The sequence below is a fragment of the Hyperolius riggenbachi genome, chromosome 5 (genome assembly GCF_040937935.1).
Source record: "Hyperolius riggenbachi isolate aHypRig1 chromosome 5, aHypRig1.pri, whole genome shotgun sequence".
Classification (NCBI taxonomy): Eukaryota; Metazoa; Chordata; class Amphibia; order Anura; family Hyperoliidae; genus Hyperolius; species Hyperolius riggenbachi.
Window position 1 is genome coordinate 229408336 of NC_090650.1, and position 17863 is coordinate 229426198.

Below are 17863 nucleotides of genomic sequence, written 5' to 3' on the forward strand. Positions count from 1 at the left end.
TATTACAGTGATGTGAGGATACCGGAACTTTTGGCAGGGTGAACACCGCTACATCCCACTGCTTCTCTGACAGTGCACGACCTGGCCAGCAAATCCAAGAGGTCACAGGAAAAAGGAGAGAGGGTCCGCACTTGTAAAAGGAGCAACCTTTATTGAATGGACTTGTCCATAAACAGCCAAGGCAACATTAGATAGCTAACATGTTTCGGACTATCTGTCCTTAATCATAGCCTGTGTGTGAGGGTGCCGATATTAGTGATGTTAGGATGCTGATATTAGTGATGTGAGGATACCGATATATATTACAGTGATGTGAGGATAGTGATATTAGCAATGTGAGGATACTGATATTACAGTGATGTGAGGATACTGATATTAGCGATGTGAGGATACTGATATTACAGTGATGTGAGGATACTGATATTAGTGATGTGAGGATACTGATATTACAGTGATGTGAGGATATTGATATTACAGTAATGTGGAGGATACCGATATTAGTGATGTTAGGATGCTGATATTAGTGATGTGAGGATACTGATATTACAGTGATGTGAGCATATTGATATTACAGTGATGTGAGAATACTGATATGATAGTGATGTGAGGATACTAATATTACAGTAAAGTGATGACACTGGTATTACAGTAATGTGAGGATACTGATATTACAGTGATGTGATGACACTAATATTACAGTGATGTGAGAATACTGATATGACAGTGATGTGAGAATACTAATATTACAATGAAGTGATGACACTGATATTACAGTGATGTGAGGATACTGATATTACAGTGATGCGATGACACTAATATTACAGTGATGTGAGAATACTGATATGACAGTGATGTGAGAATACTAATATTACAGTGAAGTGATGACACTGATATTACAGTGATGTGAGGATACTGATATTAAAGTGAAGTGATGACACTAATATTACAGTGATGTGAGAATACTGATATGACAGTAATGTGAGAATACTAATATTACAGTGATGGGAGGATACTGATATTACAGTGATGTGAGGATACTGGTATTACAGTGAAGTGATGACACTAATATTACAGTGATGTGAGAATACTGATATGACAGTGATGTGAAAATACTAATATTACAGTGATGTGATGATACTGATATGACAGTGATGTGAGGATACTGATATGACAGTGATGTGAGAATACTAATATTACGGTGAGTGATGTGAGGATACTGATATGACAGTGATGTGAGGATACTGATATTACAGTGAAGTGATGACACTAATATTACAGTGATGTGAGAATACTGATATTACAGTGATATGAGGATACAGGGCCGGAGCCACCATAGGAAAAAATGGGCAATTGACCCAGAGCCTGTAGGGGCCCCCAAGGCGTCCCTCTCCCATCTTAACTGTTGCTCCCCAGGGACTCTACAGAGTCTGTTAAATTGGGAGGCGATTGGGGGAGGGTCAGCAGCCAGCTCAGGGGCCCAGGAGGGAAATTTGGCTGCAACAAAGGGCCTCTAATGACGCGTTTTGGTCGGGGGGTGTCTGTTGGGGGGCCCCCAGGTTAATTTTGCCCTAGGGCCCAATTGTTACTTGAACCGGCCCTGTGAGGATATTGATATGACAGTGATGTGAGGATACTGATATACAGTGAAGTTATGACACTGAAATTACAGTGATATGATGATACTGATATGACAGTGATGTGAGGATATACTGATATGACAGTGATATGAGGATACTGATATGACAGTGATGTGAGGATATACTGATATGACAGTGATGTGAGGATACTGATATGACAGTGATGTGAGGATACTGATATGACAGTGATGTGAGGATACGGATACTACAGTTATGTGAGAATACTAATATTACAGTGATGTGATGATACTGATATGACAGTGATGTGAGGATACTGATATGACAGTGATGTGAGAATACTAATATTACAGTGATGTGAGGATACTAATATTACAGTGCTGTGAGGATACTGATATGACAGTGATGTGAGGATATACTGATATGACAGTGATGTGAGGATATACTGATATGACAGTAATGTGAGGATACTGATATACAGTGAAGTGATGACACTGATATTACAGTGATATGATGATACTGATATGACAGTGATGTGAGGATGTACTGATATGACAGTGATGTGAGGATACAGATATGACAGTGATGTGAGGATATACTGATATGACAGTGATGTGAGGATACCGATATGACAGTGATGTGAGGATATACTGATATGACAGTGATGTGAGGATGTACTGATATGACAGTGATGTGAGGATACTGATATGACAGTGATGTGAGGATACTGATATGATAGTGATGTGAGGATACTGATACTACAGTGAAGTGATGACACTAATATTACAGTGATATGAGGATCCTGATATGACAGTGATGTGAGAATACTAATATTACAGTGATGTGAGGATACTGATATGACAGTGATGTGAGGATATACTGATATGACAGTGATGTGAGGATATACTGATATGACAGTAATGTGAGGATACTGATATACAGTGAAGTGATGACACTGATATTACAGTGATATAATGATACTGATATGACAGTGATGTGAGGATGTACTGATATAACAGTGATGTGAGGATACAGATATGACAGTGATGTGAGGATATACTGATATGACAGTGATGTGAGGATACCGATATGACAGTGATGTGAGGATATACTGATATAACAGTGATGTGAGGATACCGATATGACAGTGATGTGAGGATGTACTGATATGACAGTGATGTGAGGATATCGATATGACAGTGTTGTGAGGATTTACTGATATGACAGTGATGTGAGCAAACTGATACCCAGCAGCAGGTCTGGTTATTTCCCGACTGATGGACCCTGCTGGTAGCAGGCATATGCCACGATATGACGTGTAGGGGGCAGCCTAGAGCCAGCCTCCTCCAGGCAGCGGGCAGAGGAGATCCCACCTGCAGGCTCCATGAGGGGGAGTGTGTCCTCAGAGAAGGGAGTGACAGGGCGAGCAGAGGCTGAAGCACGATGAGCACCATGCTGGCGCCCGGTGACAGGGAGGCCCGGGAGGAGCAGTCCCCTCTGGCTAGCAAGCTGCAGCGAGTGTCAGACACCCTGAGCTGGCAGAGGCCTCTGCATAGCCTGGCCATCTTCATATGTTGCCACTCCCTCTTCTGGTAGGTGATGCCAGGCGAGCAAGGGGTGCGGGTGTGTCGGGGCTGTGCTGAATGAATGGCTGTGCTGATGCCTGGCCGCCCGGTGCCCGTCCTGCAGTGTCATGCTCTATGTATGATGGGACGGAGTGCCTGGCACTGACACACGTGACCCGTCATTTCCCCACACTCACCTGCAGTACTGTCATATGGCAGGGAGAGCCTGCTAATAAACTGCTGGCGGGGCTGGGAGTCTCCGCAATGTCATGCTGAATGTGCCCCGCGCTGGTCAGCGCAGCAGCTACAGCTGAACATCACGGGGCCTCTCGGCAAGCATGATAATAATGCTGCACTTCTACTCTCTGTGTGACTGTTGTGTATGCTGCACTGTTACATACTTTATGTGGATTAGGGGAGCATGAGAGGTTAAAAGGCCTAAACTAGTACTATTAGGTTGGTTTCTAAAGAGAACCTGAGGAGGCAAGGAGGAGTGTTGGCAAGTAGTGATTTGTTTAAAAAGTTTATAGAGGTGAACATATACTCACCTAATTGTCCTGGTTGGTGCTTTGGTGTCCTCTTCCCTAGTGTTGGCCATGGCAAAAAGGTTGCCTTACCCTCCTGAATTAACAGGAGCTACTGTGGGAGTGCAGAAATATTAGCACTAAGCTGGCCGTACACTAGACGATTTTACCAGTCGATAGGTGACATTTGATCACTGGTATCAAATATGCCAGGAATGGCTAATGCAGACATTGGCCAATCGATTGATCCGTAAAATTTAGTGAGTTGGAAAATTTTGCTCGATAGGTAGCACGTCACTAGCGGCGTTCGATATGCCAATGACGAACGCAGAGTGTCTTCTCTCCCTGTCATGTGACACAAGCTGAAGTTGAAACACTAGAGCCAGCAGCATACACAGCAGACCTCTAGTGTTTGATCTACAGCTTGTGCCACATAATAGGGAGGCAAGAAGACACAAGGAGGTGAAGCCCCATGGCATAGAGAAAAGCAACCAGATATCGGAGGACACAAGCTGACGGGACAGGTGAGAGTTCTGCTGTTGGAGGCAGCACAGATGGGAGACCTGGGCAGGTGGCAGCGGCTCCACAGATTTTCAATCGATTTCATGTTGCCAAATGCTTTTCTGCACGTCCGCCTGAACTGGCCCTAAGATACTCACCCAAGAAGAGGGAAGATTCTGGATCCTGGTCCTCCCTTCATGTCCTCGTCTCAGTGCTGTCCCAGTGAGATTATTCAACCTACAGATCAGCCTTAGGAAGATACGAAGAGAGCGCACTTCTCTTGCGTCAGACTGGCCGCGACTGGCTGAAGTTACGGGACCCGATACTGGAGCTGCAGGCAGCGGAGGACGGCGGCGTGGGAATGATCCGTGCGCATCGGGCTGGAGGAAGCTCCAGGTATGTATAAATTTGTTTTCTTTTATCGTCCTGGTACACTTTAAAGGACAACTGAAGTGAGAGGGATATGGAGGCTGCCATATTTGTTTACTTTTAAACAATAACAGTTGCCTGGCAACCATGGTAGTCTATTTGGCTGCATTGGTGTCTGAATCACACCAGAAACAAGCATGCAGCTAATCTTGTCAGATCTGACAATAATGGCAGAAACACCTGATATGCTGCATGCTTGTTCAGGGTCTATGGCTAAAAGTATTAGAGGCAGAAGATCAGGCAACTGGTATTGCCTAAAGGGAACCTTAACTGAGAGGAATATGGATGTTTCCTTTTAAACAATACCAGTTGCTTGTCAGTCCTGCTTATCTCTGGCTGCAGTAGTGGCTGAATCACACACCTGAAAAAAACATGCAGCTCATCCAGTTTGACTTCAGTCAGAGCACCTGATCTACATGCTAGTTCAGTGGCTGTGGCTGAAAGTATTAGAGACACAGGATCAGCAGTAGAGTCAGGCAAGTGGTATTATTTTAAATGGAAAAATTCATATACAGTGGTGTGAAAAACTATTTGCCCCCTTCCTGATTTCTTATTCTTTTGCATGTTTGTCACACTTAAATGTTTCTGCTCATCAAAAAACGTTAACTATTAGTCAAATATAACCTAATTGAACACAAAATGCAGTTTTAAATGATGGTTTTTATTATTTAGTGAGAAAAAAACCCTCAAAACCTACATGGCCCTGTGTGAAAAAGTGATTGCCCCCCTTGTTAAAAAATAACTTAAAGGTGGTTTATTACACCTGAGTTCAATTTCTGTAGTCACCCCCAGGCCTGATTACTGCCACACCTGTTTCAATCAAGAAATCACTTAAATAGGAGCTATCTGACACAAAGAAGTAGACCAAAAGCACCTCAAAAGCTAGACATCACGCCAAGATCCAAGGGGGCAAATAGTTTTTCACACCACTGTACTTCTCAGTTTAGGTTTCCTTTAAAAGGAAATAAATATGGCAGTCTCCATTTCCCTCTCGCTTCAGTTTCCTTATAAGTAAGTATTTGACTTTTTATTTAAATTTCTCATTACGTTTACTCTAAGGTGGCCAATCTTTACTCCATGTGCCATCATATCGATATGTGCCATGTGCCATCCTTGATAAATGTATCAGAAAGGCGTCTATTGCCTGCTCACACACTACAGACAGATGTCCAATAGATTTCAGCATGAAGGTGAACATTGCCTCATAGTGTCAACCAGGGCTGCTCAACTTTTTATGTGACTTCGAGGGCTTGTTCACAGTAACACGTTTTTTTTAAAGGGACTCCGAGCAGTGCAGAAACTAATGGAAAGATGCATATCATTTTAAAGCTCTCTTCCTCCTCTTTCCAATGATATATAAACCGCCGCCCTACGCCTTTTAGTTTTCGCTATTTTCCCGATTGAATTTGCCGCGGCCGCGATTTCAATCAAAAAAATAGAGAAAACTAAAAGGCGTAAGGCGACGATTTAGGTGTTGCCAGAAAGAGGAGAGAGGTTTAAAATGATATCCATCTTTCCATAGTTACTTGTATTACACAGGACGACACTTTCCCCGCAGTGTCAGCAGCTCCATTCAGCAGAATGGAGCTACTGACTTTAGGAAAAAGTCGCCCTGTGTAATACAATGTAACTATGGAAAGATGGATATCATTTTAAAGCTCTCTTTCTCTTCTTTCTGGCGACACCTATATCGTCGCCCTACGCCTTTTAGTTTTCTCTATTTTTGTGATTGAAATCGCGGCCGCGGAAATTTCAATCGCGAAAATAGCGAAAGGCGTAGGGCGGCAGTTTATATATTATTGGAAAGAGGAGAAAGAGAGCTTTAAAATGATATGCATCTTTCCATAGTTTCTGCACTACTCGGAGTCCCTTTATGCGCCGGCGATTTTCAAAATCTCCCTAAAAGCGCTTGTGCAATGATTCCCTATGAGAGAGTTTCTGAGCAGTTTGTTTCCGTTCCTCTCAACAAGGCGCTGCCTGTACCATTTTTGGGGCAATGTCCCTGTAATGGAAGGTATATGGAAATTGCAAAATGCTTGAAAAAGCACTTTGTATAGCAATTTCCCCAGCACTTTTAAGACTATATACATTGTATTTATTATTTTCCGGTCAAAGAGTTCACTTCCAGACTTGCATTAGGAAGTGAAAAAACAAATCGCTCTGAAAAGCACTTTACAAAAAAAACAAAGCGTGCAGGTAAGCGCCGGGAGGGGAAAAAAAACCTCACTGTCTGCACACGTGAGGTATACAATGGATTAAGCAGTGTGCAATACAGTCTAAAATTATGGTATTGGAAACGTGAGGACCTGAAGCGTCCGTCATAGTTTCCCAGTCAATCCTGTTATATTGCAACAGCGATGCCAATCAAAAATGGCAAGCTGCTCATAGATTTATAAATAGAGAGTGACATTTTTCCCAAAGATACAGTAAACACATTCCCTACTCAGGCCTGCTACATAACAAATAATATCAAATTAAAACTTCCAGACATCTTATAAAGACAGCCATCTCACTTGAATGCATTTCTAAATTTATTGGCAAGGTGGCTTGACAAATTTCTGATGACTAATGTAGAGATGTGGACAAATGTATTGGTACCATTGCATGAAAAAGAGCTTTGTTTCTGAAAAAGTAATTGGCAGTGGCACCTTTAAATATTTATTCCGTATTCAAAAAGCAATTTAAATAAAAATGTTATTCACAAAAGTAATCACACTTTAGGCTGCTTCCACACAGGGACGTTACAGGCGCACGTTAGTGCAGCCTGTAACGCTCCCCCAACGCACAGCAATGTAACACAAGGGGGCTGTTCACACTGCCCACGTTGCGTTACATGTAACGTTGCACGTTGTAGTGAAAGTGCAGCATGCTGTGCGTTCTAGCGGCTTTAGCCGCGTTAGACTGTTTGCACATGCTCAGTGGGGGGCGGAGAGGAGGCGGGGAGATGGCTACTCAATATGCACTGCACTGGCGGCCGCTGATTGGCCGGCGGGACCACGTGATGTGGAGTGTCTCGCTCCGCATCACGTGGTCCCGCCGGCCAATCAGCGCCACCCTGGGAGACCTTATGCGGATAGAGCCGCCTAACGCGGCTCACTCTACCGTCCTCTCCCGCACCACCATGCGTTGCGTAAGTAGCCTTAAAGAGAACCCGAGGTGGCATTGTATTACGTTAGTGGGGCACAGAGGCTGGTTGGGCACACTAACACCAGCCTCTGTTGCCCCATCGTGTGCCTCAAAGACCCCCTGCTCGCCGCTATACTCCCCGCAGTGCTGGCGACACGCAGCGCGTCGCCAGCACAATGTTTACCCTAGCGCTGTCTGTCAGCGCCGCTCCCCCGCCTCCTCCGCATCGCCGCTACCCGCCCTCGTCCCTTCCCTCCCGCTGATTGGAGGGAAGGGACGAGGGCGGGTAGCGGCGATGCGGAGGAGGCGGTGGAGCGGCGCTGACAGACAGCGCTAGGGCAAACATTGTGCTGGCGACGCGCTGCGTGTCGCCAGCACTGCGGGGAGTATAGCGGCGAGCAGGGGGGTCTTTGAGGCACACGATGGGGCAACAGAGGCTGGTGTTAGTGTGCCCAACCAGCCTCTGTGCCCCACTAACGTAATACAATGCCACCTCGGGTTCTCTTTAAAGGACACTCGAGGTGAAAATAAACTAATGAAATAGACAATTGTATCTATCCTCCTTCTCCAAAAACTGACCTTTTAAGATATTCCACAGTTTTATTTTATATTTAAATCTACTTTTTCAGTTTTTACAGTTTTATTGTTTTCGTTCGATTACACATTCATTGAAGTAAGCTAGAGCTATAATCTATGAACTATTGAACCTTTTTATCTCTTTCCTGCTCTCAGAAGCCATTTTCTGCTAGGAACGTGTTTTATAGTTGTAATTTCTTATCAGTGAGGGTCACAGTGATGTTCACACTGTAGTCTGACTCAGTCCTGACTCAGACAGGAACTGCCACTTACATGATGATTAACTCTTTCAGGCAGAGAAAGGAAAAAAAATAACACATCATAGTTATCTGTGTGCTAGGCACTGTACATACCCATGTCTATCTCATCATGTCACATGTCACCTCGTGTATCATTTAACCACTTCAGGACCATAGGCTTACACTCCCCTAGTGACCAGGCCAGGACTTGATGCCAATTGGCCTTACACAGTCTTGGGGGACCCGCCACGTCCACTCCAATCGGCGTGATGTGGTCGTTTACTGGTTAAAGGGAACCTGAAGCAAGAGGTACTGGTACAAAGAGGCTGCCATATTTATGTCCTTTTAAACAATACCAGTTGCCTGGCAGTCCAGCTGTTTTATTTGGTTGTAGTAGTGTCTGAATCACACACTTGAAACAAGCATGCAGCTAACCTTGTAATTTTTCTGTCAGAAACATTTGATATGTGTGCTTGTTCAGGGTCTATAGCTAAAAGTATTAGAAGCAAATGATCAGCAGGACTGCCATTCAAACTGGGTAGTGTTTAAAAGGGAATACATATGTCTCTCTCCATATCCCTCTCACTTATGGTTCCCTTTCACTTAACCTCCCTGGCGGTCTATTGTTCTGCGGCTGCGCGGCCGCGGGAGGTTTTTTTAGCCTAATTTTTTTTTATCATGTAGCTAGCCTAGCGCTAGCTACATGATTCCCCCCTCCCTGCGGCCTCCCTCCCACCCCTCTTATCGCCGCCGGCGATCAAGCCCATACGGAAATCCCGTTCTAAACTGGATTTCCTTCAGGGCTTCCCCCGTCACCATGGCGACGAACGGAGTGACGTCACCGACATCGTGACGTCACAGGGAGTCCCGATCCACCCCATTGCGCAGCCTGGCGCCAATTGACCAGGCTGCGCAAGGGGTATGCAGGGGGGCCCTGTATCGCGGCGGGTAGCGGTGCATCGACCCGAACACGCAGCAAGCAAAGTGCTTGCTGCGTGTTTAAAAAAAAAATTATGAAAATCGCCCCAGCAGGGCCTGAGAAATCCTCCGCGGCAGCTTACCCCGAGCTCAGTTCGGGGTTACCGCTAAGGAGGTTAAAGAGAAACTGAACTAAAAAAGAGCTCAGAACATTTTGCACCCATGTTATAGTTTATATACAACAATACTACCTAGCTACTCCTCCAACATTATTTACATTTTCTTGATAAATGGGTTGCTGCATCAAATTCAGGCTACCTCCATCTTCAAGCATACCGAAAATCTTCGGAGAAACGGGGGTACCTGACATGTATATTGAGCTGCCCTAATGGCCACTGCTCCTCCCGTTCTCCTGTATCCCACTCCTTTCTCACCTAAAGCCCCCGTCGGCCTCTTCCGGGTCGCCAGAGTCGGGCTTCACTGCGCAGTCGCTAGCCTGGCTTGCACGCATCCCTCAGCGTGCGACTGCGACAGGGAGTGCTCTACGTTTGCGTATTATGTAATCGTGATGTTATGTGCATGCACAGAGTGCTCCCAGCCACGGACGCCAGCTGAGAGATGTGCGCAAGCCAGCACTTGTGCAGTGGAGCCGACTACTGTGATCTGGAAGAGGCCGCTGGGGGACTTTAGATGAGAAAGGAGGGGACACAGGAGAACGGGGGGATTGGTGGCCATCAGGACAGCTCACTATACATGCTGGCTTCCGACCTTCTCCACCACAATACAAACAGTCTTTAATGTGCCTTGAAAAAGTGGAACCTGCGAGGCCCAGAAACAGTCATTGGCAATACGGTCAGGTGTGTATGGGGATGGAACAATAAATGTAAGTTCCTTAACCACTACCTGCCCATATGCCAATTTAAAACATCCAGTTGATCCCTCTTAACGGACCAATACGTTTATGTGCACGCCCCCTACCCTGCCGTGGGAGTACATTAAAAAGGGGCGCTGGGAAAAAAGGGCGCAGGGTTTTAAACGATAAACATAGTAAGTAACCCTCCCTGTACCTACCCCTAACCCCTAGACCCCCGTGTTGGTGCCTAAACCTAAGACCCCCCTGGTGGTGCCTAAACCTAAGACCCCCCTGGTGGTGCCTAAACCTAAGACTCCCCTGGTGGTGCCTAAACCTAAGACCCCCCTGTTGGTGCCTAAACCTAAGACCCCCCTGTTGGTGCCTAAACCTAAGACCCCCCTGTTGGTGCCTAAACCTAAGACCCCCCTGTTGGTGCCTAAACCTAAGACCCCCCTGTTGGTGCCTAAACCTAAGACCCCCCTGTTGGTGCCTAAACCTAAGACCCCCCTGTTGGTGCCTAAACCTAAGACCCCCCTGTTGGTGCCTAAACCTAAGACCCCCCTGTTGGTGCCTAAACCTAAGACCCCCCTGGTGGTGCCTAAACCTAAGACTCCCCTGATGGTGCCTAAACCTAAGACTCCCCTGGTGGTGCCTAAACCTAAGACCCCCCTGTGATAAGCATTAATAACGTGTGAAAAAAATATTGTGCTGTTTTTCGTTTAAAAATAATGTTTTAAAGGAAAGGTTCAGGGAGGGTGGGTAAAAAATAAAAATCAAATTCCACTTACCTGGGGCTTCCTCCAGCCCGTGGCAGGCAGGAGGTGCCCTCGCCGCCGCTCCGCAGGCTCCCGGTGGCCGACCCGACCTGGCCAGGCCGGCTGCCAGGTCGGGCTCTTCTGCGCTCCAAGGCCCGGAACTTCTGCGCAGTAGAGCCCGGAGGACGTCCGATGACGTCAGAGCGCCGGCGTGGGACGCAGAAGTTCCGGGCCTTGGAGCGCAGAAGAGCCCGGCCTGGCCAGGTCGGGTCGGCCACCGGAGACCACCGGGAGCCTGCGGAGCGGCGGCGAGGGCACCTCCTGCCTGCCACGGGCTGGAGGAAGCCCCAGGTAAGTGGAATTTGATTTTTATTTTTTACCCACCCTCCCTGAACCTTCCCTTTAAAAAAGATTGTACTGTTTTTCGTTTAAAAATAATGTTTAAAAAATTATAAATCATAAAATAATGTGTAATCATGAGAAGCAGTTATAAAACAGTAAAAGTCTCCGGGCGCCGCTTATAAAACGTTATTTTTCTCCGGCGCCCTTTTTTCCTGTCGGGCGCCCATTAAACGATATTTATTATGGGAGTGAATGGCGGCGCCCGATTTGTCCACTTGCCTCAGGCGCCCGAATTTACTGTTACCCTGCCGTGGGTACCGGTTGGAACCCGCAGAGCGCGATTGGTGAAAGGGAGGAGGTATTCCCTGAACCAAAGTGCCTGTAAGCAAAGACCATGGCTTCAACGAGATGCCAATGACCTTTGCTGTAACAAACACTGTCCCTGTGCTTGTTCTAAGCACAGAGACAGTGAGTATGAGGATATCTAGTGGTAAGAAAAAATACATACATAAGTAAAAACACACATTTTATACTACTGTTTACCCATTGTAAATTAAATAAAAATAAATGAATACCTCTTTCCCCCCTACCCTGCCCCCCATAATTACCAAAATAAAAACACCATGAAAAAAAATGACAGCATTTACAAAATAAACAAAAACAGGTAAATGGTTACATTTGGGACTCCACTTTTTTTCCATCTGTATGGCATGAGAGTATATTACTGATATATTTGCATACTTGTAATTAGTGATGGACACAAAACTAAAAAAAATGCACCTTTATTTCTAAATACAATATTGTCGCCATGTATTGTACTAGGGACAGCATGTAAATGTTGTAATAACCACTACAATTGGGCAAATAAAATTTGTGGGTTTTATTCAGAGTAGCATGTTTTATTATTACAAAAACTGAGATATAATGATTTTATTTTCTTATTATTCCTGTTAAAATGCATTTAGAATAAAATAATTCTTAGCATAATGTACCACCCAAAGAAAGCCTAATTGGTGGCAAAACAAAACAACAACAACGAAATATAGATGATTTAATTGTGACAAGTAGTGATAAAGTTATTGGCGATTGAATGTAGGAGCTCTGACAGGTGAAAATTGCTCTGGTCCGTTAAGGTGGCCACACACGATACAATAAAATGATCCGATTTTACGGTAATTCGATAAAAACGATCGGATCTCCCGAAAAAAATCGACTGAAAAATCCGATCGGATTTCCCGTTTTCTTCGATTTTTATCGATCTGGAATGCCAGATATTTTTCTTCAACCTTTCTAAAGATTGTATGGTGTGTGTTAGATTGTCAATTTATTAATATACACACCCTAGCAATTTTCTCAGTTTCCAATCATTTGTTATCATAATTGGGAAATAATTGAACATACGTGTGTGGTACATTAGTCATATTTTTGACATGTTACAACCAGTCAGAAAAATTGATTGCAATTCTTAAATTGAACAGATATTTAAAAAATTGTATGGTGTGTGGCCACCTTTAGGGTATAAACAATTGGGAGTGGGAAGTGGTTAAAGGACAACAGAAGTGAGAAGAATATGGAGGTTGCATATTTATTTGCTTTTAAACAATACCAGTTGCCTGGCAGTCCTGCTGGTCTATTTGTCTGTAGCAGTGTCTGAATAACACCACAAACAAGTATGCAGCTAATTTTGTTGAATCTGACAGTAATGTCAGAAACACCTGATCTCCTGCATGCTTGTTCAGGGTCTATGGCTAAAAGTATTAAAGGCAGAGGATCAGCTGGATATCCAGGCAAATGGTATTGCTTAAAAGGAAATAAATATGGCAGCCTTCATATCCATCTCACTTCAGTTATCCTTTAAGAGTGTGGTGTGCTGACCTCCATTGTTACTTAAGATTATTTCAACCACTTGGTCCAACAACCCTGAAACAGGTGAACACAGTGTGTGATTCTTTGTACCTATCTGTTTTGTACAGCATTGGTGCTGTACTGTTACCCAGTGGATTGAGTCCTGATACAAGGCTTTACCCTTAAAGAGAACACGAGGCCGGGTTCTAGGAATGAAATCCCCATACAGAGGCTGGGTCTGCCTAAAGAGCCCAGCCTCTGTTGCTATTTAGATTCCCCCAAAGCCTCCCCTGCGCGCTGTGAGACCCCATAATTCACAGCCGCGCTGCCGACACTGAGCGTGTCAGCAGCGGCTGAGTTTACCTTTGTAATGCCAGTCTCCGCTCTCCCCCGCCTCCTGCATCGCTCCGGTCCCCACCCACGTCCCTTCCCTCCATGCTGATTGGAGGGAAGGGACGCGGGCGGGGACCGGAACTCTGCAGGAGGCGGGGGAGAGCGGAGACTGAAGTTACAAAGGTAAACATAGCCGCACAGCTCGATTGTGAATTATGGGGTCTCGCTGAGCGCAGGGGGGACTTTGGGGGAATCTAAATAGCAACAGAGGCTGTGCTCTTTAGGCAGACCCAGCCTCTGTATTGGGATTTCATTCCTAGAACCCGGCCTCGGGTTCTCTTTAAAAGACTTACGAGGCGAAATGTAAAAAAAGAGTTCAGTACCTGTAGCAAATTTGAGTGCACGGAGGATGCCATCCGTGCCCTTCGTGCAGTTCTGCTGGGTCCCCGCTGCTTAATCTCCCCCCGGGCCGGCTCCCGATCTCATGCCTCCTGTAAAATGTCCGCCTGAGCTGGCCGCGGCTGCGCAGTCCGCATAGACGCGAGTGCGGCTGCGCAGCTGTAGGGCCTCCCCCCGGTCCACGCTACAGGTAATGAACTTTTTTTTTAATTTCGCCTCGTAAGTCCTTTAAAGGGGTTCTGTGGAGTGTAAAAAAACAGACACTTACCTGGGGCTTCTATCGGCCCCCTGTAGCTGTCATGTCCCACACCGACCTCCTGCGATCATCCGTTCCCCGCCGCCCGTCCCGGTCTAATTATTCCTCTAGCGAGACCATGGCTGCGCGCGTGCTTGCTCCCGCTCACGTCTGTTTTGTTTTTTTTTGTTTTTTTACACTTCACAGAACCCCTTTCAGTGTAGTGATGTTGGGAGGGGGGGGGGCGTCCCTAATAGGCGAGTGGTACACATATCTAGTAGTGTGGTGGCAGGAAGGTAAGGGAGTACCCAACATACTTTCAGGTTCCCAATATTAGTAGTCTGAAAGTTTTTATCCCAGTCTGGATGTTTTTCTTTCAGTAGTGGAATGCTTTCAAGTCTTCTTTCATTGAGCCCAGTGTCACTCATAAAGTGACAGATGTGGTAGTCAAACACTGGTTAACTTTAAAGCTAGGTATCCACATGAAGACTGCAGAAGATGGATCCGGGAACTTCCGGCGACCCACGGTTCAACAAATGCTCAATCCCCGATCCATCTCCTGCAGTAGGTACAAACAATGGCACACAACAGGTTTGACGCAATCACGGTACTGTTGCACGGAAGTCTATGGTGATCAATCCGTTGTGATGGTCGTTTAAAAACAAGCAATCGCCATGGGTGGCTACTTCATACAATATCGTCTAACAAAGCTTTGTTAAACGATGTCGCAAAAAAAGCCGTAAAAATTAGGTCGTGGTTACGGGCTTTGAACTGTATCTCTTTGGAAGTTGTCTTTGACTTCTTGCCCATGGCTGTCATTATCCTTCTGCTCATTCTGGGGATAAATTTCCACTTGCAGCCACATGCAGCAAAGTGGGTTACAGTCCCGTGTATTTCAAACCTCTACTATTGTCGCAGGAACATGAAGCAGTCCGGAGATGGTCTTACTTCATTTGTCTGTAACTTTGTTGTCTATAATTGTATTGTATAATTTTCTTTCTTATGATCTTCTCTGGCAACTTCCATTTTTACTTTCTTTGGTCCTTGCTCAGTGTAGGACACATGATGATACCAAACAGCAAAGCATTTATGTCCATTTACTTAGGCTAAATGACTAATTACATTATTTGAGATATGTGATACTCATAAAAGAGGACATCCAATTTGAAAAATTACTCCAGTCAAGTTATCTATGCTTTGTAGGGCTACCCACAAATGTGTCTGGGCCATTTCAGAATACCTTTGTGGAATAAGCAATCTCTTTTCACAGTTGCTTGTTTTACTTGGAAAACAAAAGTTTGCTTTCTTAAAACAGAGCATTAAATAGAAAGTAGAAGGCGTAGAGCCAAGTGTTGGCACTGCAGCTTTAGTAGGAGGGTCGGTCGGTCAATCATGCCATGCATGCTTTGACACACAATATGCCATTTGTTGAATAGAAGGAGAGAATTAATAGTCAGCACTGCAGGCAAATCGGTTTATTCCAAGATTAAAATGCTATCAGCAGTATGAAAAGGGTTATCCAGTGCAACAAGTACAATCATAGGTGCACTGTAAAGAATAGCAGAGATGCCGCCGCATGTGCAAGCGGCATGGCGGCCATCTCCGCGTTCCAGCTGGCGGCTTCTGCCGCGCAGCTACATGCTACTGGTTTGCCTGGTCCTTCTAGTGCACACAGATTAAGAGCTACGCACGCGTGCACCAGGCGACAGGACCTTTATGCAAGTAAAAGGGGAGTCAGCTGATCAAGCCGGACAGCTGACTCCAGCTGTGCGCCGGATTGGCTGAGTGACTTGGGCGGCGCTGTGGAGCGCTCTGGGTATTTATAGGACTTGCCTGTCAGTTGCCAGTTGTCTGCTGTTGCAAATGCTTACGTGTGAGCACTCAGACCCTAGTCAGATCTTACAGTGTGTTAGAACCAGCCGGAGCTGGGAATTCACACTTAGTCAGATTCCGTTGATAGCTTTAAGTACTATTGTATTGTAAGACTTGTGTACCATTCTTTAGTCTAGTTCCCAGGTTGTGAAACCAAGGACTTCACACCTAGACTAGGATATTGCTATATTGCTACTGTTTATCTGTTATGATCTCTCGCCTTCCTGACTACTCTCTTGCTTACTGATTCGGTACTTCTGCCTATCTGGTAACTGTTGCCGACACTGCCTGCACCTTGATACCGAATGCATTCTTCTGTGAACTAAAACCCTGGCTTTTAACTTAGCTGTAGGGATAACAGTTATGCCTGGATGAGTGAATCTGTGAATGCATTTGTTTGAACATTTGCATGCGAGTGTGCGAAGGGTTAATAGATTTTTGATACCGAAAATACAATAAAGTAGCCGGAACTAGATACATTGCAGTGCCAGAAAGGCACCGCAAGCATGGGGGATACCGGCGTGTAGTCCGGGCCCCCCAAGTGGCATAGGACCGGTGCTGGAAGCATCCGGTCCTATTGCCAGTGTGATGAGAAACATCCGTTTCTCATTGCACAGCATGGCCGCATGTTCGGGTCAGGATCCGGCCCGAGTCCGCAGCCGCACGGGGACGTATGGCAAAAATGGAGCAAGTTGGAAAAAAGCTGTATCGTCCCGGAGCAGCGTTCCCAGATCGGATTTGGATCCGGACGGTCGCACGAGTGTGAATGGATACATTGATTAACAATGTATCCATTCACCATCCGCTGTGTACGGAGCGTTCCGGGGAAGCTGGACCTGGAACGCTAATGTGAACCGGGCCTAACCCTTAGGTGATCAGCCTTGCTGTACGGTCTGTGACACTTGCTCCTCAGGTACCTGTTAGCTGTAAGCAGAGTCTGGTGATCACCTGCTCCTCAGGAGATCATCTTGCAGCACAGTCCGATTCCCTGCTCCCCAGGGAATCCTTGGCTGTAGTAAAGTCATAATCACTCATTCCACCTGTGACCACCCTTGCAGCACAGTCAGTGGTCCCTGCTCCTCAGGTGTCCACTGGCTGCAGTACAATCTGAATTCCCTGCTCCTCAGGGAATTCTTGGCTGCAGTACAGTGTGTATTGCCTGCTCCTCAGGGGATCCTAGGCTATAGCTTAGTCTTGATCACCTGCTCTTCAGGTGATCATACTCTCAAACACCGTCAGTGTTCCCTGCTTCTCAGGTGTCCACTGGCTGCAGTGCAGTCTGAATCCCCTGCCCCTCAGGGGGTCCTTGGCTGCAGTATTGTCTGTATCTTCCGCTCCTCGGGAGATAACTTCTCCAATTACTGTTGCACCAAACACAATACCACATTAGGTGTCCTGTGTCTAGCTATACTAGTATTATTGGTGATTCTGCAGATCACCACATAATCAGGTATAGCATCTGTATTATTGGTGATACTGCAGATCACCAATAATCAGAAAAATCTGTGTTGCTGACACCAAACGTTACATGCACATACCGGTCCTAGGTGAGCAGCCAGCTCTATGGAGTAGGACTTGAAACACCCAGAGGTACAGACTATCAAGTCCTACTCCATAGAGCCACATTAATCCATGTCATGCACTGATGAGGATCAACCAATCCGAAACAGTCTGTATGCATGTTGGATTAGTATGGCTCTGTACAAATAACAAGCTGACACATCAGATGTGTTTAGCTTCGAATGACAACAATGGT

General features: G+C 45.7%; 1 protein-coding gene across 1 annotated transcript in view; it reads left to right on the top strand.

Annotated features, from left to right (window-relative positions):
• Positions 1 to 2948: 2948 nt before the first annotated feature.
• RETREG1 (reticulophagy regulator 1) overlaps positions 2949 to 17863 on the top strand; it is a 159895-nt gene continuing 144980 nt past the window's right edge. Inside the window, exon 1 of the mRNA XM_068236722.1 lies at positions 2949 to 3187. Coding sequence (XP_068092823.1) covers positions 3039 to 3187 — 149 coding nt within the window. The 5' untranslated portion in view covers positions 2949 to 3038. The remainder of the gene's footprint in view (positions 3188 to 17863) is intronic.